Consider the following 26,949-nt stretch of genomic DNA (forward strand, 5'->3'; position numbering starts at 1 on the left):
TAATAAAAAAAAAGCATAAAATTATAAATTCAACAAATCATATGCCCATTTTGAAGTCCCAGAAATGTAGAATCCAAGCTACTAATATTAGTCGAAAATAATATCTACAAAAAAATTGTGGCCAAAATAGTAAGTTAGGTTATGTTAGCTGAAAATGCAAGATTAAAGCAATTATGTACATTGAACCCAATTTATTACTTCTACAAGAAAATGATTTAGAAACTAAAAATAAAGCATATTGGAAGTGTAATATTTGTCATCAGGAAGATGACTACTTTTTTTATTATTTTATTATTCTCAAGTACTTTAACATTACAATACATTCTAAGAATGTTCCAAAAGTGCTAATAGGACAACGAAATCCTCCAGGCATAAGCAATTTTAGATGCAATATTGATGGGGCTACTCATGACAATCCTAGTGTAGTACCTTGTTGAGGTATTTCAAAGGTAGCAATAAAGAATATTTGGGAGGTTACACATCTTTTATTGGTAATGTTTTTGCCTTGAAGGAAAAGATTATGATCATGTTAACAATTGATTTTGTCATGGTGAAAAGTGGTCATCCATTTTAAATCGGCTAGGACTTTTTTCTTGGAACCAGGAGTTCCTTATGGTTGGGGTAAATTTATTTGGTCTTCAGATATCCCACCTTCCAAAACTTTTGTCCTTTGTAAAGTTTTTCATCGGCGGCTTCCTATAGATCAACATATTCAAAATAAAGGTCTCCATTTTTGTTCTATGTGTACACTTTGTGAAAAACATGAGGAATTTATTAATCATTTATTTTTTGAATGCCCTAATGCTTTGTATATTTGGAGTTGGGTTCGACGGATTTTTCCTACTTCTCATTTCTCTAATAAGGAGGATCTTCTTTCTTTTATTAAGAGTGATGGTAGTCCTTTGGTTAAATTGATTAAGCTTGTTGTGATAACTTTTTTTATTTGGATGTTATGGCGTATGACGAATTATGCTCGTTTTCAGGATAAGATTGAGGTTTCTAGGGCCATTTCAGTTATTAAAGATTTAACTTGTCTAGTGGGAAAGTCTTATAAAGCTTAAATGAATAATGATATGATGAATTTCAGTGTGATTAAGTTTTTTTGTATTAATACTTGTACTGGTAAAGTTCTTCGTCCTCTTCCTGTTAGATGAGAGTTTCCTTCACCAGGTTGGTTTAAAGTTAACACTGATGGGGCTACTAGGGGTTATCCAGGTTTTGCCACTTGTGGAGGTATTTTCCATGGAGTACGGGGGAGTTTATTGGAGCGTTCTCTGCGTTTCTTGACGTTCAGACTGCTTTGGTTGCTAAATTTTATGGAGTAATATATGCTTTGGAGGAAGCTCAAAAGTTGGGACTTACTAATGTCTGGCTGGAATGTGACTCTGCCTTCGTTTGTGCTGTGTTTACTGCTAGCACAAATGTTCCTTGGATGCTTCGTAATCGATGGAATACTTGTCTTAATTACTGTGGAAAAATCAGGTTAGGGTTACTCATATTTTTCGTGAAGGGAATACGTGTGCTGATAAGTTGGCTAATTTAGGATTTATTCACAGAGAATCATTTTATTGGTATAGTAGGCTTCCATATAGTCTGTTCTTAGAAGTCTTTATTAATAGGTATAGTCTACCTATGTATCGTTTTTGTTAACATATGGGTTTTGGTCTAGTCCTCCCATATTTTTGTATTTTCTTTCTTTTTCTTTTTTAATAATACTTTTTCATGTAATGGAAAATGATTGTTGTTACTTGAGGTGTCAGCCTAGTTTAGATGTCAAGTAGCATAGTGATGCCTAACATGAAAGCTTTTTATAAAAAAAAAATGGTCATCCATTTAATTGGAAAAATATTTTATGCTAGTGGTTGAAACCATTAAGAAACCTGCTATGCTTTTTTGACATATATTTTGTGCATACATTTATAGTTGTAGACTGAAATCAATTTTCCTATGTTTTATTTTTAATTTTAAACTTCTCTCCTTTTAGTAGTAATAAATTGGGTTCAATGTACATATTTGTTTTAATTTTGTATTTTTAGCTAATTTGACCTATGCTTACTATTTTGGCTATAATTTTTGTGTATATATTATTTTTAGTTGATTCCATTTGCATTGAATTCTAAATTTCTAAAACTTCAAAATAGATATATGTTTTCCTAGATTTTGAGTTATGTGCTATTTTCTATGGTATTTAGAAGTTGAGGCAGATTTGCCAAACTTTTGTAAACAAACTCATGAATTTTATTTTTTCTTAGACTTTTGTAGTTTAACTTATGAATCTAATTAGATCCCACACTTGGGCTTATTTTTACTTCAGATTATAGATCATATATATATAACTTAAATGTGCTCTAAACAAAGAAAGAAATCATTTGTTTAGTTTTCAATTTAAAAAATTGTCTTTTCATCTATTTTTCTCTTTAAGTTTTGAGATTTCCTCATCCTTGTCTCCTCTCATTTGCATTTTTTGTTTTTTTATCCATGAAGAACTAATTTTTGAAGATCAATTCACGGAATCAAAATCAAACAGTTCTAATTAAGATTTCCCCAATCATTTAATGTTGAGTTTTTCTTTCTCTCTCTAGTTTTGGATTTGACTTTATGATTATAATTTGCATTTCTGATTTTATAGTAGTCAAATTAGTCAAATTGGATACAAATTAAATTGAATGATATTCTGATTTAATTTTGTATGACGAACTTAATTGATTAATTGAATCAATTAATTGTTCTAATTTGAATATGAATGTTTGGAGAACTATGATAAGAGAATTTTTTTTGGTTCTTGAATATGTGAATTGACGTTTTGCCTTCTTATATTTTGTTTGTCATCTTTATTTCCATTTTTGTATTTAATTTAATTTCTATTTTACAATTTTTTTCAATACCTAAAATACAAAATTAATTTATATAGGAAAATATTAAAAATTAAATGCAATTAATATGTGCCTTTATGAATTTTCCTTGGTCGTGCCCTATATTGCAAAATTGTATATAAACATAGAATATTTGATTTCAAGAATGACATTGAATATCATGATTGTATCATGGATTTGGTCCTCCATGTTCATATTTGTTCCTATTTTTTTTTCTTTTTAATAATATCATTCTCTCTAAGGGAAAAATGATTGATGAACTTTGAGATGTCACAATTTCATAGTGATGCTTAGAAAATAATAACCTTTTTGGTAAAAAAAGATAGGGATTACTAAACTATATTTATAATTGACTTTTTTTTTTTAAATGCCAACAAATTTTGTCCAAAATCTTTGACATCTCTTCAAAGGAAAACATTATATTCAAGAAATTGATATAAAGTGTCAACATGTCTTCTCAATACTATTTTTAAGATCAATTTTTACTATCAAATTTTTTGGCCTTTTTAATTTATTACTATTATTGATAAAAAAAACCTATATCGAAAATATACATAAATGAAGATTAGTGCGAGAAAAATGTTAATGTTAGAGTAAAGTCCAACCATTCTTGTTTTGATTAAGTTTTTTTCTCAACAAATTATAAAACATGAACATGCTTCCTTTATAAGACAATGTGTAAAAATATACTAATGTATGAAATACTTTTTATATGATTAAAATAGAATTTTCATAACCGTTTTAGACCCCTCATAGATACCGACAACATAGAAAGTCTGCACTTTCTATGATGGTTAATCAACATATTGTAAAAGATCCGCCATAGTAAATATATTAAAATATGTCATATTCCTATATACGTGCCTATTTCCTATGACGATTACTTTTTATGACAAAACTGTCATAGAATTTGTTACTTTCTATGATGGTAAAAAGGAAACCACTTATAAAAAAATAAGACTGTGTATCAAAGGTTTAGCCATAATCATAATAAAAAATGTTTTTTTTTTTTACATATTCATTACCTACTTGCATAACATACTATACATAATAAACACAGTTCTTAAGCAAATATATTCAAGTAAAATCTTAACGATCAACATATATAATTATAAACATTACTAAAACTTAATATGTTCAAGTTGATACAAAATTGTTGACTAGTTCTAATATGATCATTTATAGTAAATGCCTAAAAAAAGTTATGCACACGGATCTCAAACATCTTGTAACACTTCCTCCTTCAATGGAGATGGATCCTTGAATATCTACATAATCCAATATTTAAGATGAAATTAACATTTAAAATATTTAACATATTTGAGTTAATTCTATATATATATATATATATATATATATATATATATTATCTCATTCCATTAGTCCTTAATGTTAGCGGATATAATGCATATGTTTCATCACATAATACCCGCACTCATAACATCCCATTTGATGTGAGCACTACAAGTTAAATACAAATATTATAATATAATAATTTATACATTGCAATTTAATAGTAGTAAAATGAATTACTTATGTTTGGTGCAATGTGAGGGAGTTTTTTTATACAAGGGTTGTCGTATCACTTAAATATCTTATTTATTCATTTTATTATTTGTTGATAAAATAATATTTGGTGCAATTTTTTTGTAGCTTCTTTCTAGTAACATATGGAAGCCCCTGCAACCTTAAATGAACTTCCATAGCTCTATAAATAGTTACATATATTAAAATTTTATTAATTATGAAACCATATAACATAGGAAACAAAGTAATAGAAAACTTACACATTCTAATAGTCAAAATATTAATTTTCTTGTACAATGAACAAAAGAGAACATAAGATATTTTTTAGGAATAATTACTATCAATTTCTTGTGACCCCTATAAGATGAAATAATATTAGTAACAATTAAATTTTACATAGACGTGCATTAAATATAAAATGTATACTTATTGATGCAAGTAAGGTTCTAAGTACACCTCTTTCCTTTCACTTTGAAATGTGTCTATTAAATATATTTGCACCTCACCGAATTTATTCCCAACACACTAAATGGCAACATAGTTAAAGAATCCATATACGCCAACATTCGTTTTCTCAATGTAGAGATAGTGTAAATACCTTGAACATTGAAAAAAAATATTATTATAATAACATATTGAATATATTAAAACTTGTTAAAAGTTAAGATAGGAAGCCAACTTACATTAACAAAAGTTGTATTACTGATACACATATCATATCATTACTAGTGAGAATATAAAAAAAAACATCCCTTTGAGAAAGTTAGAGGAAGACATTACCTAAATTTCTGAAATTAAATCCTGAAGCTCTTGAAAATACAAGATGAATGGTGTGGACCACATTTAAGAAAAACATGCTACTTATAGGAATCATACTACCGTTTGGAAGAGCAAACGGTACGCAACCTCAACCGTTAGATCTTCTAACATCAAATGATTCAGATTTAAGACCTTTGAAGTCATGCTGAAAATGTATCATTAATGTGCACAAGGCTCGAGGATGAAAACGATTGCACGTGCAAAAAATCCTTATGTTCCAATAAAGCAAGTTCAAACGACTATTTTTATTTCTTATTTTCGGCTATCTATTTGTTAAGCATTATCATTTGTGTCAGAAACTTCGAAGTACTGTCAAGTCAAATCTAAGGATCTAGATCATAGAAACAAGCATTACAAATAAAATGACAATACCAATAATCAATTAAGAATAAAATATTATATTTAAATATCACCTCAATATATAAGAGTTTGAACAGATTACTCCCAATCCCAAAGGGTATAATTAGCCACTCATGTTGGCTATTACAAGCATGGAGAGCAAGATAAGAAGGACAAAGATGTTTCTCCTTGACGGTTGCCTCCTCTAGGGTTTCTAACATCTTCTATGCTCTCAATTGGATTCTAATCCACTCAATAATGTCTAGGGTTGTGCCTCATGCCTCATATTTAACCTAGTTAGGCTTGGGTAAAGTGACTTCTCGCCTAAGCGTTATTGGGCAGGCATGGACGAGTTGAACAAAAAAGAGGACCAATGTCACTGGAGTTATCTCGCCTGGGCGAGATTGGGCTCGCTTGGACGAGACATCTGGGGGCTTTTGGCTTGGGCGAGTTTGGGCGAGCTTGGGTGAGTGCTGGTGCGTTCCAACTTTCCCCTTTTAGCTTTTTATATTCTTCTTTTGCCCTTTCATCTCCATTCTTCCCTAGAATCCTAAAATTAAGACAAATTTGGGAATAAATAGTTCTTATTGAAATTATAATTACAAAATGTGCAAAAAGGTTTAAATTCATAAATTAGGGGTTATTTTATAGTTATTTTATCAATTAATATCCATAAGTATATGTATTTTAATATGAAATATTACTTAAATCTGGCACTTATCTAAGTACCAAACCTGCAAAAAATATTCCTTTTAAGAAATTTAATGAATGTCTTAGAATCCGCGTTTTATGCTGGAATTGCTTCAACCCATCTAGAGACATACTCAACTACCAATAATATATATTCATTTGAAAAAGATGGCAAAGGTCCTATAAAATCAATTCCCCAATAGTCAAAAACTTCAATTTGTTGAATGTTTTGTAATGGCATCTCATGTCTTCTAGAAATGCTTCTTGTTCTTTGGCACCTGTCACATCTTTGTACTAAAACATGTCTATATTTAAACAACGAAGGCCATAAAAAACCTGATTGAAGAATTTTTGCATTTGTCTTTTCCCCATTAAAATGTTCTCCATATGATGAATTATGGCATCACCATATAATTTTCTTAGCTTCACCTAGGGGCACACATCTTCTTAGCAAATTATCTGCACCAATTTTAAACAAATGAGGGTCATCCCAAACATAATGATTGGCATCTTAAAAAAAAATCTTCTTTGGTGCGAGTCCAAATTCTCATGGATTGCTCCAATAGCTTTCAAATTGGCCATGTTTACAAACCATGGCCTCTCCTTGATTACCAGTAGATTCTCATATGGAAATTCAGTAAGAACTTCAGGTTCTAATGTGGTTACCTCATCATTTTCTAATCTTGATAAATGATCACCTACATTGTTCTCACATCCCTTCTTATCTTTGATTTCTAAATCAAATTCCTGCAACAAAAGTATCTATCGTATCAGCCTTGACTTAGAATCTGATATATTTAATAAATATTTAATTGCAGCATGATCAGTAAAAGTAATAACTTAGAGCCTATTAAATAAGACCAAATATTTTCAAGTGAATACACTATAACAAGTAATTATTTTTCTATTGTAATGTAATTACTTTGAGTTTGATTTAAAACTTTACTTGCATAATGTATAACTTGAAAAATTCTTTCTTTCCCAATACAAGAAAAAATGGTTTTAATGGAGGTTTATTTTTACATTATTCAAGGTTAAAACCTCTATTAAGTCATTTATCTAGGGTTGCAGTTTCCCTCGCTAAACCATCCATGGGGTTTTTTTGAAACCTCAATAAAAGCTTTTAAGAACTCCTGTTAAATATCATGAGTTTAAGAACCTCAGTAAAATACTATGGGTTTCAAAACCTTCGTAAAATACCATGGATTTAAGAACCTTCATAAAATACCATGGGTTTAAGAACCTCCGTAAAATACCATGGGTTTAAGAACCTCCGTAAAATACCATGGGTTTAAGAACCTTAGTAAAATACCACGAGTTTCAAAATTTACCTAAAATGACTTGCCATTTCAAATAACCTTCAACCCCATTTTCCACCATCTTTAACGATCCTCCTGACTTTCTCTTCTAGTGTAGACACACTACTCTCCGGCACAGGCTCAATTGTCACTGACGGTAGTCCTAACAAGGAATCACAAGTCAACCACCTTATGTCTATTATATATAAGGAGAAGAAACGCTAAATAAGGAAATGTCTTCTTCTTACTCCAATATTGCTTCTTCCATCACCTTACTGCCCTCCAACTTGATTCACAAGTCACTGTTACCTAACTCAACAACAACCGTGTTTATCACTCCTTTATATATCCTAAATAATTGCATTATCTATCAAATATGGACTTCAAAGCCATGTGTGTTCTTGGCTAAAGATTGCAAGAACATATTGCAAGGAGAAATTAACTTTAACACTTCTCACTTTCACAGTGAATTAATTATTATATGCATTTTAAAATAAAAACCTTAATTTAAAATATTTCAAAATTATGAAAATTAAATATTAACAATTATAACTAAAACTAAAATTGCACATAAAATATATGTACATCAAAAGCTAAAATAAAACAAGTCAAGTTTTTTGAAGTATATGTTCGTAACAAAAAAAAACTATGAATTATATAAACCAACTACCATCAATCATGAAAAATATGCAAAATATTTTTGAAATACTTATTATCCAAGATTAGTTGTCGATATACTTATTATTTAAGATTATTTTGTTGAGTTTTTAAAATGAATTTTGAAACTTTAGAAGACTTATTTTTAATGTAAAGTTCACTTTCAAAATGTTAGAGAATTTAGTTATAAAATATATTAAAACTATGTAGTTTTTAATTATTTATTTATAAATAGATTTAATTATATTTATTTATTTAAGTTTGAAAAACCTGAAGTGTTTTATTGAGGTTCTACAATAAATCATTGGAATTTAAAAAAAGGTTAAAAAAACCTCGGTTAGTTTGTTCAGGTTTTAGAAAAAAGCCTTTGGAATTTTTCGAAGGGTAAAAAACCCTCCGTTATTTTGCTAAGGTTTTAGAATAAACCTTTGAAATTTAATGTAGGTTAAAAGAACCTCAACTATTTTGCCGAGGTTTTAAAATAAACCTTTCGAATTTGACGAAGGTTAAAAAAATCTCCGTTATTTTGCTAAGGTTTTAAAATAAACCTTTCAAATTTAACAAAGGTTAAAAAAACCTCCATTATTTTGCTGAGGTTTTTGAATAACCTTTGGAACTTAACAAAGGTTAAAAAGACCTCCGTTAATTAAATCAATTCCTAAGGTTATATCAACCTTCGCTAAATAACCTTCGTTAAAACCTTTTTCCTTGTAGTGTCATTTGTCTTAAAACTGCTCCTACTACATAATCACTAGCGTCACACATTATCTCAAATTTAAATTTTGAATCAAGAGCAGTTATTGATGTGAGTTGATTTTTAGATGGTTCCATTTTATGGTGACACTTTACTTAGAGTTGGGATTTTAGCAATTTAATGGTGAAACCTAAGGAAGATTCTCACTGGACACGAACTTAACCAAATGGTTAAGTAAGTGTGAAGGTTCACTTCACAAAGGCAAAGATGAAAAATCAATATAAAGTGATAGATGGAATGCAATGGGGAATGGAAATGGCAACAAGGTAGACATCAATGGTGGTCATGGCCGAAGCAAAAGATGCACTATAAGCATATAACAAAAGCATAACAAAAAAAATAAGAATTTAAGACAAATACATATATAAAATGGAAATGAATTGAAAATAGTGGAAGAAGAGTAGCTTATGGAGTGGTTGTGAGAGTGGTTCACGCCACTTGGGGTGTGGTAGCCAGCAGGATGAGTGAAGGCCCTCTACTTGAGAGTCTCACACCACTCAAGATAAGACCTAGCCAAGAGGATTCAAACCTCACACACTTCTCACACAATTTGTGCAGAGTAACTTTTCTCTTCAAAATTTGACATGTAATACATAGAGTAAGGCGCCCTATTTATAGGAATGAGTGTCTTGGTGGCCAAGAAGGGTTGGCTAAGGTCAAAATCGCACCTTGAGGTTCTCATTCTAGAAACTAGGTCAAAAACCCTAATTTTAGGTGCCTTGTCTTGAAAAAGTGGGCTTTGATTAAGCCCATTTCGGTATGAGCACTCCTATTTAAGCTAAAGGAACCTATTATATCCTATCTTGCTATTTGGACCCCTAAAGAGAGCCCAAATTATTTCCAACTAGATGCTCTGGTTTGTGTCCATTTCTCAACTATTTTGATGAAATGACTTCTCATAGTGTGAATGGTAATTTGCATCCTTGGTCATCACCTTGTTGGCTTGGTTTGTATCAGTTATGATAGGTGAAGAAATAAGTTTTTCTTTCAAGGTCTTTCTCAAGAGGGAGGGAATGATGGGGACATCCAAGCCCAAGGGCCACACACAACAAGATTGGAATATTAAAATAAAATAATATTACTATTTTATTTCGAGTTAGGATTTGAACTCAGGACCAAGTACAGAGTATCAACCTAACCACTGAGAAAAATGATCATTCTTGAAATATAAGGATTGTAGTATTGTGTTATTTTCTTACAAACAAGAAAAGACCTTTGTAATTTATACACTGTTGAAACTCAGAATAGGGAACAAATATTTTTATAATTTTAGAGAGTGTTTCTCTGTTAGGGTTTTTCCATGTATCTTGCGATCTTATCAAGAATCCACCAATTCTTGTGGCGATCATCCTTAGGCTTATCAAACTTTGTTTGTGGCGCCTTCCTTTATCCAGGTTTCTATTGTTACTGTTTTGAATTTATTCCGTCCCGTAACCCTAAATTCCCAATTTTATTGTCATGTCTATTTGGATTCATATCAGTTGGTATTCAGAGCAAAGGTTTGAGTCATAATATAATTGTGCATCCTGAAATTTTTTTTTCTTCCCCTCATTACTGTTCACGTACTGTTCACGTTACTGTTCACGGGTACTATTGACGACACTGATCATGGTACTGTTCACATGTACTGTTCACGGTACTGTTCTTTTTTTTAAAAAAAAAAAAAGCAGAAACAGAAAAAAAGAAGAATAAGAAATAGAAAAAAAAAGAAAAGAAAAGAAAAGAAATAAAAAGGAAGAAGAAGAGGAAAACAGAAATAGAAAAAAAAAATAAGGAAAAAAAAAATAGTTCTTATTCAGTGCATACTTGGTGTTTGTTAAAAGTTCTAAAAGTGTCTTGTCTACATATTTTATTTTCTCTATATATTGTTTTGCTTGCTGTTTTTTAATTGTCTTGCTTGTTTGTTGATAGTGAATTTGTTCTTCATTATTTTATTCTTTACTATTATTTTTAATTGATTCTGATTGCTACTTTTGAAAGTGATTCTGGATTATTGATTGTTTGATTCTTGTAAGAACCTTAATTAGAGAAAGAGTGGTAAAAGGCAGTGTGATCATTAGAAAAAAAGCCTTATTGTGTGAAACACGAGTGTTGAGTGTAAACACGTGAGAAAGTGGTGTGAGGCCCAAACTTATTGTTATTTGTAATCTGTTTACTTGAGCATGGCAGGGGAACCGTCAGATAGTGGATTGTCTCAACTACAGATGCAAGCCTTAACACAACACTTGGAAAGGATAATGAAACAACAAAGTGATGGACTCCATGAGAGGTTGGATCAAATGGAGCAAGCACAACAAGTAAATCTAGAAAATAGAGCGGGAGATAGGAGGAGGAGAAGAGAAAATGATTGAGAATTGGTGGAATAAAATTAAATATTCCCACATTCAATGGGAAAAGTGATCCTGATGCTTACTTGGAGTGGGAAATTAAAGTGGAGCATGTGTTTGCTTGCAATGAGTACAATGAGGAGCAGAAGATGAAGTTGGCAGCAACTGAATTTTCACATTATGCCTTAACTTGGTGGAATAAATACCAAAGGGAGAGAATTAGATATGAGGAACCCATGGTGAATACTTGGACAGAAATGAAAAGGATTATGAGGAAGAGATATATTCCAACAAGCTACAATAGGGATTTGCAGCTCAAACTTCAAAAAATGACTCAAGGAAATAAAAGTGTGGAAGAGTATTTTAAAGAGATAGAGGTAACCATGATTAGAGCTAGAAAGAATGAAGAAAACAAAGCAATCATGGCAAGATTTTTGAATGGATTGAATCATGATATTAGGGATGTTGTGGAGCTGCAAGAGTATGTTGACATGAAAGAGTTGTTGCACAAGGCTAACCAAGTAGAACAACAACTCAAGAGGAAGGGAATCATGAGGAGTTCTAACAATAATAAAAATTTCTATTGGAAGGATAAGGCGATGAAGGATAAAGGAGTTCCCTCAAGTTCAGTCACTTCTTCAAGTGGGAAGTCACCTCATAGATATAGTAACTCACCACCTAAAAGGAAAACAAGTGAGGTAAAATGTTTCAAATGCTTGGGAAAAGGACATTATGCTTCAGAATGTCCAACAAAAAAGAATATGATCAATTTATCAAAGACACAAATAGTCAGTGAACCTTCAAATGAAGAAGAGAAGGAAGAGGTAGAGGTGGAGTTGGATACATTGGAGGGTGATTTGTTGATGATTCGAAGGCTTTTAGGAAGCAAAATGCAAGCTTTGGACCAAACCCAAAGGGAAAATATTTTCCATACTAGATGTTCCATTCAAGGGAAAATATGTTCACTCATAGTTGATGGAGGAAGTTGCACCAATGTAGCTAGCTCAAGACTAGTTACCAAATTGAATTTGGAGACAAAACCGCACCCAAGGCCATACAAGCTTCAATGGCTTAGTGAAGATGGAGAGATGACAGTGAGTAAGCAAGTGGAGGTGAACCTATCCATAGGACAATATAATGACAATGTCTTGTGTGATGTGGTTCCAATGGAGGCAACTCACATTTTGTTAGGGAGGTCGTGACAGTTTGACACCAAGGTTATTCATGATGGTTTCACCAATAAAATCTCTTTCATGCAGAATAATAAGAAGATCATTCTCAAACCCTTATCTCCTAGAGAGGTGTGTGAGGATCAAATCAAATTGAGAGAAAAGAGAGTCCAAGAGAAAAGAGAGATGAGTGAAACACCTAAATAGAGCAAGAGTGAAACACTTAAAAAGAGAGAAACACATGAGAGAAAAATGAGTGGATTACTGAAAGTGAATGAAGTGAAGAAGTTGCTACTATCTAGCAAACCTCTTTATTTACCTTATTGCAAAAACAACACTTTGGTTGTTGACCATTCTAACCAAATTAATTTTCTTCCTAGTGTTGATTCTGTTTTGCAGGAAATCCAAACTCAAGTTGAAGAATTGATGAATAAAGGATGGGTACAAGAGACCATGAGCCCATGTGTTGTTCTAGTAATTTTGGTGCCTAAAAATGATGGTTATTGGAGGATGTGCACAGATTGTAGAGCACTCAATAACATTACCATCAAGTATAGACACCCTTTTCCTAGGTTAGATGATTTATTGGATGAACTGTACGGTGCTTGTATATTTTCAAAAATTGACTTAAGAAGTGGTTGCCATCAAATTAGGATTAGGAATGAGAATAAATGGAAAATTGTCTTTACAACAAAATATGGATTGTATGACTGGCGTGTGTTGCTATTTGGGCTAACAAATGCCTCAAACACTTTTATGAGATTAATGAACTATGTTTTGAGAGAATTTTTGGGCAAATTTTTTGTGGTCTATTTTGATGACATTTTGATCTATAGCACTAGTTTGGAATTACATGAGGAACATTTGTGTGTTGTTTTAAATGTTCTTAGAACGGAAAAGTTGTATGCTAATCTTGAGAAATGCACATTTTGTACTGAACAAATTGCATTCTTGTGTTTTTTAGTAAGTACCAATGGAATTCATGTAGATTATGAAAAGGTGATGGCTATCCAAGAATTATGTTTACATCAAATTGATTTTGCTTACAATATGGTTGTTGACAACACATCGAATTGTGATCCATTTGAAATTTTGTATGGATTAAATCCTTTAACTCCAATAGATTTGTTAACTATGCCTAGCATTTCTGTTTTAAAGCATAAAGATACACAGGCTAAGGTTGACTATGTGAGAAAGAAATAAAAAGGTTGAACACAAGTTGAAGAAAAAGGTGAAGGTTATTCTAAACAAGTTAACAAAGGAAGAAAGAAAGCAATCTTTGATCCTGGAGATGGGGTCTGGGTACACATGAGGAAATAAATGTTAACTAGACAAAGAAAATCCATGCTCCAATCTAGACAAAGAAATGATTAATGACAATGCCTACAAGATTGATCTTTCAAGTAAGTACAATATGAGTAGCACTTTTAATGTGTCTGATTTGTCTGTGATGAAGCTTTGGATTTAACTTCAAGGTCTTTCTCAAGAGGGAGGGAATGATGCAGACATCCAAGCCCAAGGGCCACACACAACAAGATTGGAATATTAAAATAAAATAATATTATTATTTTATTTGGAGTTAGGATTTGAACTCAGGACCAAGTACAAAGTATCAACCTAACCACTAGGACAAATGATCATCCTTGAACTATAAGGATTGTAGTATCGTATTATTTTTTTACAAATAAGAAAGGACCTTTGTAATTTATACACTGTTGAAACTTAGAATAGGGAACGAATATTTTGATAGTTTTAGAGAGTGCTTCTCTGCTAGGGTTTTCCCTGTATCTTGCGATCTTATCAAGAATCCACCAATTCTTGTGGCGATCATCCTTAGGCTTATCAAACTTTGTTTGTGGCGCCTTCCTTTATCCAGGTTTCTATTGTTACTATTTTGAATTTATTCTGTTCCGTAACCCTAAATTTCCAATTTTATTGTCATGTCTATTTGGATTCATATCAAAGGCCCTATTGGTAACAGGAACTTCAATACTAGAAAAATGCTTTGACCCTTGTTGCATTGCATAATCTCCAAGGGTTCTCCTAGGAGGTGGTGCTTACTCTTCTGCAATGTTGCTTTCCTCGTAAAAAATATTAATGAGAAAAGAATAAGTGGTTGAGGATTCCTTTCTAGTATCTCCTTCTCTTTCTTTTGTCTTTGTCTTACTGTTTCGTTTAGCTATCCTTTCAGTATCTGCTTCAAATAATAATTGGTCTTTGGGAATTTGATCTCTTAATATCATATAAGATAGCTAATCCACGGGTTAGTAACATAAGTACTCACTAGCAGTAAACAAAATAATTTAAAAAAAAAAACTAAATTTGAAAATAAACAAAATAAAATAAATTCAAATTAAATATGAAAATAAAATAGAAACAAATATGGAATTAAAATAAAATAAAACAATAAACAAAAAGAAACAATCTTTAGGAATTTGTACTAAAAAATTCAATTGTTCTCCGACAATGGCGCCAAAAACTTGATGACTACTTTACGACAAGTGCACCGTGTTTTCAGAAGTAATAATTTGTCCCTAAGGATGAATATTGAACCCATAAGGAACAATTGAATAATCAAGTAAAAGATTCACTAAATAGAAAACAAAATAATAAAGTTTGTTATGATTGCAATAACTAAAAAGAAAACAAGTTAAAGGGTTTGTTGGTTAAATTGGGAAAATTGGGTTTGGGGCTTATCCTTCTTACTCTTTTGTATTTTCATTAGCATGATAAAATTCTATCATTTAATTGATGTTATTTCTCGTATAAAAGTCATTTATATCGATTCCTCACATACAAAAACTATTAAGAGAGTCTCCTAAATATTGATTTCTCGCATATTTATAAAAAAACTTCTTATCACTATGATTAGACGTTGATAGCAATTAATATTTCAAATTTATTCCTAGCATTCAAATATGTTAAGCATTATAATTTGAGTCAGAAACTTAGAAGTACTTTCCAGTCAAATCTAAAGATCTAGATCATAGAAACAAGCATTACAAATAAAATGACAATACCAATCATCAATCAAAAACAGAATATTATATTTAAATATCATCTTAATACATAAGACTTTGAACAGATTACTCTCAATCTCAAAGGGAACTATTACAAGCATGGAAAGCAAGAAAAGAAGATCCAAGATGTTTCTCCTTGACCGCTACCTCCTCTAGGGTTTCTAACACCTTCTATTCCCCAGTTGGATTCCAATCTACTCAATGGTGTTTAGAGTTGTACCTTGATAAATGTCTAATTTCAGTAATACCCATACGAAAATTCATTTAGTCCAAGTCTAACCAGGTTAAATATGAGGCATGAGGCATGATAAGTGTCTAATTTCAGTAATATTTCATATTAAAATATAGGCACTTATGAGGATTTATTGCTAATTTACATATAAAATAATCCCTAATTTATGAATTTATACCTTTTTACATCTTTTTATGAGATTTATTTGAGTAAGAGCATTTTATTCCCAAATTTGGTGTTAATTGCAGATTTTTAGGGAGGATTGAAGATTTGGAGTAAAGGAGAATAATTTGAGCTAAAGAGAGAAAGTTGGAAGGTCCCATAATGGAAAAAGATGCAAAGAAAGATTGGGCCTTTTTTATGTTTTATCACTTAGCCCATTAGCGCGACACAGGAAGTGACATAACCATAGAAAACTAGGATAAATAGGGGGCTAGAGGCTTAACCCTAGTGTGCCAGATTGAGAGAAAAACACCATAGAGTGAATTGTAACCCAATTGGAAGAATGGAAGGTGCTAGAAGTATGCGTAACTAATTCTACCCTTTGAGATTAAGAGTAATATGCTCAAACTCTTATGTATTGAGGTGATATCTTATATATTAATATTCAATTTTTGATTGATTATTAGTATTGTTGTTTTATTTTTAACTTTTCGTGACAAATTGAGAATCTTAAATCTGACCGAGAGGTATTTTTAGGGTTCGGACCTAAACATCAATAATTGACATATTTGAGTGCTAGAGATAGACTTGATATGTTAATTGCCATTAACGTCTGATTGTGATTTCTAAGTTGTTTTTATAAGTATGCGAGAGATCGATATTTAGGAAACATTCCTAAGAATTTTTATATGCGAGAGATCGGTATAAAAGAAATTTCTATGGGCATCAATTTCAATCAAAGAACTTAATATTGACATGCTAATCAAAATACATGAGAGTGAGAGAGATGAAACCTAATCCCTATTTTGCAACTGAAGCAACTAATGTTTTGTTTGTTTTCTTATTGATCATTGCCAACACACTCAATTCAATACTTTTTTTTATTGTTCTGTTGTTATATGTAGCGAATATGGTACTTGATAATTCACTATTCCTTGTGGGATCAATATCCGTTCTTAGGGACAATTATTACTTCTAACAAATGCAATGCACTTGCCGTAAAAAGTCATCAAGTTTTTTGCCCCGTTGCCGGGAGCAGGTTTGATTTGTTGAGTATAGTTTCCTAAATATTGTGAATATTTTAATTTTTTTGATTTGTTTTAATTTTTTTTAAATATATATTTTTTATTTCATTTTATTTTAATTTGCTGTTATCATTTTAATTCTTATTTTGATTTTATTTGTTTTTATTTATAATCAGATTTATTTTGATTTTTCTTTTAATTTTGTTTTTATTTTATTATATTTTATTTTAGTTATTTTTAGGTTTAGTTACATAGTTTTATTTGGTTAAGGTAGTTTTTATTTATTTGTTTTAATTATTTATCATTACTAGTTTTAGTTTTTATTTTTACGTAAACTTAGTTTAGGTAGTATCTTTTAAGTAAGTTGGTTAGATTTTTACGATTATAATTTTCTGTTTTATTTTGTTTTAGTATTTCTTGTTTTTATATTGTTTTTTTTTTCTGTTTTTAGTTTTTATTTTATTTATATTTTTTTCTTTTCTGAATATTTTTGTTTTCTCTTAGTGTCATGTTAGTGTTTTTTTATCTTTAAGTTTTAATTTGTAGTTTAGGCGGTTATTGATTTTATTTTAGTTAGCTATTTAAATTCTTGTTTATTTTTTAATTTTTGAAAAAAAATATATAATATAAAATATAAAATTTTGGTTATTAATTGTGAATTGTTCTTGCTAACCCTTGCATTACCTGCTTTTATATGATATTGAGAGGTCAGGTTCCAAAAGATCACTTGCTATTTGAAGTAGAAATTGAGAAGGTGGCAAGAAAAAATCGAAAATCAAAGGCAAAAGAGAATCAAGAAGATAATATAGAGGACTCTTCAACATCTTTTTCTTTTTCAATTGATATTTTTCAGGAGAATAACAACATGGCGGGGGAGGAAACACCACCTCCAAGGAGAACTCTTGGAGATTATGCCATACATCAAGGGCCTAAACACTTTTCTAGCATTACAGTGCTTGCAACTAACAGGGCCTTGGAGATGAAGCCTGCGTTCCTTACCCTTATTAGTACCAATCAATTCATGACAATGGATCATGAGGATCCTCATACACACTTGGCTACATTTTATGAATTGGTGGGAACTATGGGTTTCTAGTCAGGTGATCTTGAGAGTGTATATATGCGTTTGTTTCCTTTTTCTTTGGCAGGGAAAGCAAAGGAGTGACTTATATCTCATCTTAATCAGAGTTTAACTAAATGGAAGGATGTGGAAGAACAAATTTTGTAAAGATTTTTCCCAATCTCTCGTTACATCAAAGCTAAGTCTGAAATATCCATGTTAAGACAAGGAGTAGAGGAGTCTTTCTGTGAGACATGGGAGAGATTCAAGAGAATGCTGAGAAAATGCCCAAATCATGGGTTTGAAGATATTGCTCAACTGTGCATATCTATTAATGGTCTTAGATCGAATACAAAGATGTTCCTAGATGTCGCGGCTAGTGGCACAATGATGGTTGTTGATGCAGATCAAGCAACGAGGATTATAGAAGCTTTGGCCACGACTGACTATCAAGTTCAACATGACAGACAAAATCATAAAAAAAAGGAGTATTGGAGTTAAACACTGCAGATGCATTGCTAGCTCAAAACAAAATTCTGACACAACAACTTGAGCAACTAACCGCACAGATGGCCCAATTGCCCCAAAAGTTGCATGTTGTTCAATCACTCCAAAGTCAAAATGTACCTCTCAGGTGTGTTTTTGTGGAGGAGATCATCCTAATGGTCACTGTTCTTATCAGAACAACGCATCTGAAGCTGAGGTAAATTATATGGGCAATCAAGGAAGGAAATGCGGTTTTTCCAACAATTATCCTCAAGGTTGGAAAAATAATCAAAAACAGAATTTTGGATGGAAGCAAGACTATAATTCATCCAACAAGAAAGGGTCTTTCCAATAGCAACATCAATCGAATTCTCCATCTATTCCAGACAGGATAAATAAAGTGGAAGATGTTTTGTCAAAGATTGTGAGTGGATAGGAAAATAGTATAGCCTCGATTAGGAGCATGGAAACACCTATAGAACAACTAGTTAAACAAATGTCACAACTCACACAAACTGTAGATGGGAAAATTGGCCAATTCTCAGCTAACACTACCACCAACCCCAAGGAGCATTGCAATAACATCACTACCGAGGGTGATGAGAAAACCAGAGAAGAAAATGGTGAGATGGTGAAGATTGAGAAGGAAAATGGAGAAAATAGAAAAGAGGGAGAAAAATGTGAAGTTGTAGAGAGTAGAGTTTCAAAAGAATTATCTCATTCTCTTATGCATGTAAGAAAAGAAAAGAAAAGATTATTTCCTGATAAATTGCTTCCAAAAAGTTATTTTGCAGGATGGCCAGAGAAAAAGTCATTTTTTGAAGGAATTAAAATGAAGATATGTTGTTTTGAAGATAGAGATATAGATCTAGAAGTTGAAAGCAATTCTTTTAATCTAAAAGACTTGCCAAAGAAATTCAGGGATCCAGGAAGTTTTACTATTTCTGTGTCAATGGGTGATTTATTTGTGGGTAATGCCTTATTAGATTTAGGGTCAAGTATAAATTTGATGCCACTAACCATGTTAAGACAGATAGGTAACTTGGAGGTTAAACCCACTAAGATACAATTACAATTGGCTGATAGAACGGTGAAACATCCTTATGGTATGGTTGAAGATGTCCTTATAAAGGTAGACAAATTCATGTTCCCGGTAGATTTTGTTATATTGGACATGAAAGAAGATGAGGAAGTCCCTTTAATTCTCGGCAGACCTTTCATGAAGACTGCTAAAGTTATAGTAGATGTAAAAGAAGGAGAAGTTAGAGTAAGGTCTCATGATTAAGAGGTAAGATTTAATCTTTTTGATGATGTAACTAACTGTATTACAAATAAGAATGGGAGACAAGAGGAAATATCAAAAGATGGTGAGCAGTTGGAGGTCTCAAAGCCAAAGGAGGAAGTTACTCGTCATGAAAAGTTAGAGGCAAAAGGAGACTGGAATAATCAAGGGAAGCCAGTGGAAGAAGATGAATATCGGCCAGGACAACCTATCATGCTCACTGCAGGTAGGGGGAAAGGAATGAAGAAGGCAAAGAAATTGTGGGTCATTAAGGAATTAAAGCTGGATGGAAAAATTGAAGTGAAAGAGCCATATACAAGAAAAACGAAAGTGATAACAAGAGCTCTGGTCAAGTGGAATAATTATCCCCCTTGATAAAAACTTTCGTCAAGCTATATGACGTTAAAAGAGCGCTTACTGGGAGGCAACCCAGTCCAAATTTTAGTTTTATATTGTTTTATTACCTTTGTTGATTTTATTTTTAAAAAATAAAAATCTTATATGCCTCCTAATCATTTTTTCAGGTTATGTATTTTGACCTGGGGACATGCTCTATTATTCATGGGGGAAAATCTAGCAAATACAGCAAGACTATAGATAAATGTACTGGCCAAACCTCAGGCATCGGCGTTAGACTTTGACATCGGACCTCGGTGGTCTGGTCGCATTAATGGGTCACGTAAGTGGGCCCCAGAAATAATAAATGTGTTATCATCCAGATGTAAGGACCTAAATCACGGGAGGGTTCATGCATGTGGTGTGTATAGTACGTTCAGGTCTAGCACAAGTAAATAATCCTTGGAGGCGCTAAGGCCCGTAAGGGTTAGGGTTTCCAAGGAAAGACTGCATGCATGGCACGTGAATAATTAAGGCACCCATAGAAAAGATGGTCCCGCAGCGCTGGTGTATAAGTTGGTACCCTAGCGGCCATACCGTTAAGATTTTGCACTCCAGAAGAGGAACGTCATGTGCAGCGGCTGCGCTAAGATTGTGCAATGCATCACAAGATGCCTCGCCAGTAACCCTAATTCCACTTAAGGAAAGATCCTCGTGGGACAGGGAGTTGACCTAGATACAACTTATATAAAGAGTGGTAAAAATCCTAGAAAGGTACGTCGTTTCTAAGACTGAAACTGCTTTACATACTTATTGTTTCTTAACATAGTACTGACTTGATCGTCGGAGTGCAATCAATAGGTAGGGCCCCCTCGGTTTCAACGGAGCCACTCTCGATCACCCAAGGAGAGACTAGAAACCACCAGGAGATGGCGGAGCCACCATCTGCCATTGGAGTCAACGACGGCTGAGTCAATCGGCGAGAACATTTGGCGCCCACCGTGGGGCCCGATAAATTTAGGTCCCGCTCGCAAGTGTGAGCTATCCAGCGACATGAGGAATACAAGACAAGGTGCATCTGCACTTGAAGGAGGAGACAACGTCTCCATGCAACAACTCATGGAGACCATTCGCGCTCTTCAACAAGCAGTGGCGGCGTCCAAAGCTGACCAGGACAGGATTCTAGCTAAGGTTCAAGCTGAACAAGCGGCCAGCCAGGACTGATTTCAGGTTGATTTGGCCGCGTCACGCGCAAACGATGAGGAACTACGCAGAGCCAACGAAGAGCTGCGCAGAGATTTACAATGCATGGGTGAGTGTACGACTGATGAGCAAACTCCTCCCATACCAGTTAGGGCTCGCCCCATGCCGTTTTCGCAAGCAATTATGGACACTGTGATACCAACCAGCTTCATGGGTCCAAAGATTGCCTTCACAGGCGTTGAGGGCCCAGAAGCTTATATCACGGCTTTCCACACCCAGATGATGATCTCGAGAGGCACCAACGCCATGCCCTGTAAGTTGTTTATGAGTACGTTCTCCGGCACAGCGTTGGACTGGTTCATCAGTCTTCTTGATGGACACATGACCTCATACGACGAATTCTCAAAATTATTCAGAGAGCAGTACATCGTCAACCAAGCTCCCACTCTTGTCTCTTACGATTTCTTTTGAGGTAAAGCAATACCAGGGAGAGCTTTTGAAAGACTTCTTAAACAAGTTCGGGGCATTGGTGGTGAAGCTACACACCAAAGATGAAGATATGACGGTACACGACTTCAGACGAGGGGTGCTATCAAGACCCTTTAGTGATTCTCTGATAAGGTGTCGCCCAAAGACGTTCAACGAGGTCCGCCACAAAGTCGTAGCCCACATCATCGCAGAAGAAGAGGTCACAGAAAAGCGCGGAAGCATCGGCCCTGTCAGACCTCGGGGAACTGGTCGTCCTCAACCCATGAGGGTACACGAGGCCACGACAGAGAAGAAAACCTCGGGGAAGTAGCCGCCATATGAGGCAAGGAAGCCTCATACCAAGGCACGTACAAAGGAAAATGCCCCCACCAGACACAACTTTCAAATGGACCTCAAGGAGCTGATTGTCATCCCTAACATGGCAGACAAACTGCCCTAAACAGAACAAGGGCAATAGCCTCAACAAGGCACATGAAGATTGGCCTGAACCAGCGGAGGAGGTGCTGGAAAAGGAGATTGGGGGAAGGAAGTTCAAGCTTGGCAGATCCCTAAGCCAGGAGGCACAGGACCAAATTGTCGAGGTGATAGCACGGCATCTAGATGCCATCGTATGGACTGCCTCAGACATGCCTAACATCGACCCATATTTCTTATACCACCGTCTCACCATGGACCCCCAAGTACGACCAGTGCGCTAGAGGAGAAGAAAGTTCAACGAGGAAAGGCGTCTGGTCATCAGGTAGGAGACTAAGAAGTTGTTGGATGCTGGCCACATAAGGGAGATCCAGTATCTCGAATGGCTGGCCAATGTAGTATTGGTCAAGAAGGCCAATGGAAAATGGAGAATGTGCGTTGACTTCACAAATTTGAATAAAGCTTGCCCGAAGGACTCATATCCACTACCCAGTATCGACGCCTTGGTGGACAGCGCGTCGGGCTGCAAGTTCTTAACTTCCTGGATGCTTTATCTGGATACAACCAGATTCGGATTCATCCCAGGGACAAGTGCAAGACAACATTCATGACGGAGCTCTCCTGTTACTGTTATAAGGTGATGCCTTTTGGGTTCTAGAATGCAGGTGCCACCTATCAAAGGTTAATGGATAGAGTGCTCGCCCCCATGATAGGGCGAAACGTGCAGGCATATGTGGATGACATGGTGGTCACCTCCCAAGTGAAGGATCAACATGTCGCTGATTTGGAGAAGCTATTCACCACAATAGCCAAATACAAATTGAAGCTAAACCCTGAAAAATGTGTGTTTGGGGTAGAGGCAGGCAAGTTCTTAGGGTTCATACTCATTGAGCGTGGGATAGAGGCGAACCCTGAGAAGTGCGCCACAATTATAGCCATGAGGAGTCCAATCTTAGTGAAGGAAGTGCAATAGTTAACAGGGCGGATGACTGCTTTGTCCAAATTTGTATTAGCAGGAGGGGACAAGGGGCATCCCTATTTTCAGTGTTTGAATAGAAACAATAGGTTTGTATGGAACAAGGAATGTGAAGATTCGTTTCTCAAGTTGAAGGAATACTTAGCCAGCCCACCAGTACTGTGCAAGCCACAACTAGGTACCCCACTTCGTTTGTACTTCGCCATCACAGATTGGGCGATCAGTTCAGTCCTCGTCCAGGAGCAGGACCATGTGCAAAAGCCAGTATATTTTGTCAGCAAATTTATGCAAGGGCCTGAGGTAAGATACTAGGCCATAGAAAAAGGCGGCCTTGGCAGTAGTGTTTTCAGCGCGAAGACTTCGCCACTACTTCCAGAGTTTTACCATGATAGTAATGACAGACCTCCCCATTCGTAAGGTCTTACAGAAGCTTGATGTGGCAGGTCGAATGGCGCGTTGGGCGGTTGAGCTATCAGAGTTCGACGTGCAGTACGAACCAAAAGGACCTATCAAAGGCCAGGTTTATGCTGACTTCGTAGTAGAGCTCTCCTCGGCAGCCGCACACCAAGAGAAAGCAGGTTTCAAATGGGTCCTCTCCGTAGTTGAATCCTCCAACCAACAGGGTAGTGGGGCTGACGTCATTCTGGAAGGACCAAATGGGTTGCTAATCGAGCAGGCCCTACAGTTTGCCTTCAAGGCTAGTAACAACGAAGCTGAGTATGAGGCCTTGATTGCGGGAATGCTACTAGCCAAAGAGATGGGTGCTAAGAGTTAGTTGGCAAAGAGTGATTCCCTGTTAGTAACAGGACAGGTTATAGGAGAATACCAGGCCAAACACCCTTAGATGGTTGCATACCTGGAGTATGTGAAGATCCTAAAGGAGATTTTGCGGTGTTTGAACTAGTACACGTCCTCAGAGAACAGAATGCCCGAGCTGACTTGCTAGCAAAGCTCGCCAGTTCAGGTAAGGGGTGCAGAAAGAGGACAGTCATTCAGGAGACCCTGAGGACACCTCAAACCACCTCAAGTTGCACAACAGAAGTCCAGCAAATAAGCACCTAAATAAGCACTACGCATTAACAAGGGAGGAGTTGTTGCATGTTTCCCTAGTGGAAGAAGGAGAAACCTGGATGACACCCTACATGCGTTAATTGGCTGACGGGATACTCCCGCTAGAACCCACATAGGTCAGAGTAGTCAAGAAGAACTCGAGCAAGTATGCCCTTGTGGATGGGAATTTGTTCAGACATAGGTATTGATGACTTTTTACGGCAAGTGCACTGCTTTGTCAGAAGTAATAATTGTCTTTAAGGACGGATATCGATCTCACAAGGAACAATGAATTATCAAGTACAATAATCGCTAAATATAGAACAAAACAATTAAAACAATTATGTTAAGTATTGTATTATCAAGTACAATAATCGCTAAAACAATTAATGTGACAAATATGTTAAGTATTGTTGTTTAGATCCAAACCCTAAAAATACCTCCCGGTCAGATTTAAGATTATCAATTTGTCACGGAAAGTTAAAAGTAAAACAACAATACAAATAATCAATCAAGAACTAGGTATTAATGTATAAGATATGACCTCAATACATAAGAGTTTGAGCAGATTACTCTCAATCCCAAAGGGTAGAATTAGCCACACATACTTCTAGCACCTTCCATTCTTTCAATTGGGTTACAATTCACTCTATGGTGTTTTTCTCTCAATGTGACACACTACGGTTGCGCCTCTAGCCCCCTATTTATCTTAGTTTTCTAAGGTTAGGTTACTTCATGTGTCGCGCTAATGGACTAAGTGATAAAACATAAAAAAAGGCCCAATCTTTCTTTGCATCTTTTTCCATTTTGGGACCTTCCAACTTTCTCTTTTTATCTCAAATTATTCTCCTTACTCCAAATCTTCAATCCTCCCTAAAAATCTGTAATTAACACCAAATTTGGGAATAAAATGCTCTTATTCAAATAAAGCTCATAAAAAAATGTAAAAAGGTATAAATTCATAAATTAGGGATTATTTTATATGTAAATTAGCAATAAATCCTCATAAGTGCCTATATTTTAATATGAAATATTACTGAAATTTGACATTTATCATGCCTCATGCCTCATATTTCACCTGGTTAAACTTGGGCTAAGTAACTTTTCATCTGGGTGTTATTGGGCGAGTTGCACGAAAAAAAGGACCAACGTCACTAGAGAGATCTCGTCTAGGCAAGATTGGGATCGCTTGGGTGAGTGTTGGAGCATTCCAACTTTCCCTTTTTAGCTTTGTTTATTCTACTTTTGCCCTTTCGTCATCTAGTGGGATTCGTCATCTAAAGATTAATAATGAGGTTATTGAAGATCCTAAACTTATTAAGGATCATATTTTGGATTTTTATAAAAATATTTATGCTGAGTCTATTTCTAATGTTCAAGATACAAACAATATGGAAGATTTTATTGGTACTTATATTCCTGAGCTGGTTTCCTCCGAGAAAAATATGATGTAGATTAAATGTCCTGATTTTTGGGAAATCAGGAATGTTGTTTTTAATCTTAATAGTAATAATGCTCCTGGTCCTGATGGTTTTGGTGGTGTTTTCTATCATTCTTGCTGAGAAATTATTGGGACAGATGTTTTAATGTTGTTCAACAGTTTTTTAAACAAAACTGGGTTCTCCCTAGAATGAATAGTAATGTGACCTCTCTTATATGTTAATTGCTACAAGTACTACAACCCTGTGCGAGTTATACCGAGAAATGAGCTACCTATCATGTATTGCCGAGAAGTGAGATTAGAATATAAGATCAAGCAACTAGGAGTAAAGTGGTGGAAGGATAATGAAGGTTCAAGCTGAAGGTATTTTCCCCTACTAAGAATATTAATCAAAAGGAAGAGAAGAGCCAAATGAAAAGAAGGACATTGATGGTTGATCAATTGATTTCATTGACTTAGTCTGTTTAAGGCTTCCAACCACTAGCATGCTCGATTGGGCTATCAACATGGGACTAGTAAAACCATAATCTTTTTATCATACGTAAACCAAATATAAGAATTAGTTAATTGTATCATATAGAAGGTTAGTAATTTTTGTTTCTTTTCTATGCGGCTTCAGGACACTTCATATATGAAGCATAATCATGATTCTTGGGCTAATAAGGTTGTTGGTTGTCCTATGTTTATTTTGCAATATAAGTTAAAAATGTTGAAAATTGAGCTCCAAAACTAGAATAAAAATTCTATTGGTCATGTTCACAATGCAGTTCTTCTTAAGCAGAGTCTCCTCCTTGGTATTCAACAAACCTTAAAGACTGCTAGTTTATCTGATATTGATGGGTTTTTTTGTCAAGAAAAGATTGCTAAGGAGGAGCTTGGTCATGAGTATTTTTCTTAAAACATATGGTGATTTTTTGGATCAATATGTTAATAATTCTTAAAGTAGTTTTTTCACTTTGGATAATTCTTCAAGATTTGTCACCAAAATTCAATGTATTCTTTCATGTAGTCATGGTTGTTTGCCTTTCGCTTATTTATGAGTGTCTATCTTTGTTGGTGCTCCAAAGTGTCGATTTCCTCAACCTTTGACTCTGATAAAGTCAAATTAAAGCTAGCATCTTGGAAAGGTAAATCTCTTAGCATGATGGGTTGGATTTAGTGTGTCAATACGGTGACTACTGGATTTCTAGCTTATAACTTTAATATGTATAAATAACATGTTTCACTTCTTAAACAAGTTGAGCAGTGGTGCCAAAATTTATTTGGACTAGCGATATTCTGAAAAAAAAAAAAAAATAGCTATTGTTAATTGGGCTACAA

The 26,949-nt window shown here is 34.4% G+C and overlaps 1 protein-coding gene and 1 pseudogene across 1 annotated transcript; one reads left to right on the forward strand and one right to left on the reverse strand.

The window, feature by feature from the left end:
- The first annotated feature begins 1,191 nt into the window (after positions 1-1,191).
- Positions 1,192-12,486, forward strand: LOC150028714 (uncharacterized). The gene is made up of 4 exons (XM_090300065.1): positions 1,192-1,233; positions 1,295-1,439; positions 11,127-11,226; positions 11,310-12,486. The coding sequence occupies exons 1-4, from the start codon at positions 1,192-1,194 to the stop codon at positions 12,484-12,486; spliced, it is 1,464 nt and encodes a 487-aa protein (XP_090156191.1).
- A 5,662-nt stretch (positions 12,487-18,148) lies between these two features.
- Positions 18,149-18,254, reverse strand: LOC137808866 (small nucleolar RNA R71; annotated as a pseudogene).
- Between the last annotated feature and the right edge of the window lie 8,695 nt (positions 18,255-26,949).

The sequence above is a fragment of the Phaseolus vulgaris genome, chromosome 3, assembly GCF_051622355.1.
Source record: "Phaseolus vulgaris cultivar YP4 chromosome 3, ASM5162235v1, whole genome shotgun sequence".
Taxonomy (NCBI): domain Eukaryota; kingdom Viridiplantae; phylum Streptophyta; class Magnoliopsida; order Fabales; family Fabaceae; genus Phaseolus; species Phaseolus vulgaris.

Excerpts from the sequence above, each read along its gene's own strand:
- LOC150028714 (XM_090300065.1), top strand. The coding sequence starts at position 1,192 with ATGGGGCTACTAGGGGTTATCCAGGTTTTGCCACTTGTGGAG. Across the intron at positions 1,234-1,294 it reads AGGTTTTGCCACTTGTGGAG|ACTGCTTTGGTTGCTAAATT; the intron begins GTATTTTCCATG and ends CTTGACGTTCAG. Across the intron at positions 1,440-11,126 it reads AAATGTTCCTTGGATGCTTC|GGGAACCGTCAGATAGTGGA; the intron begins GTAATCGATGGA and ends TGAGCATGGCAG.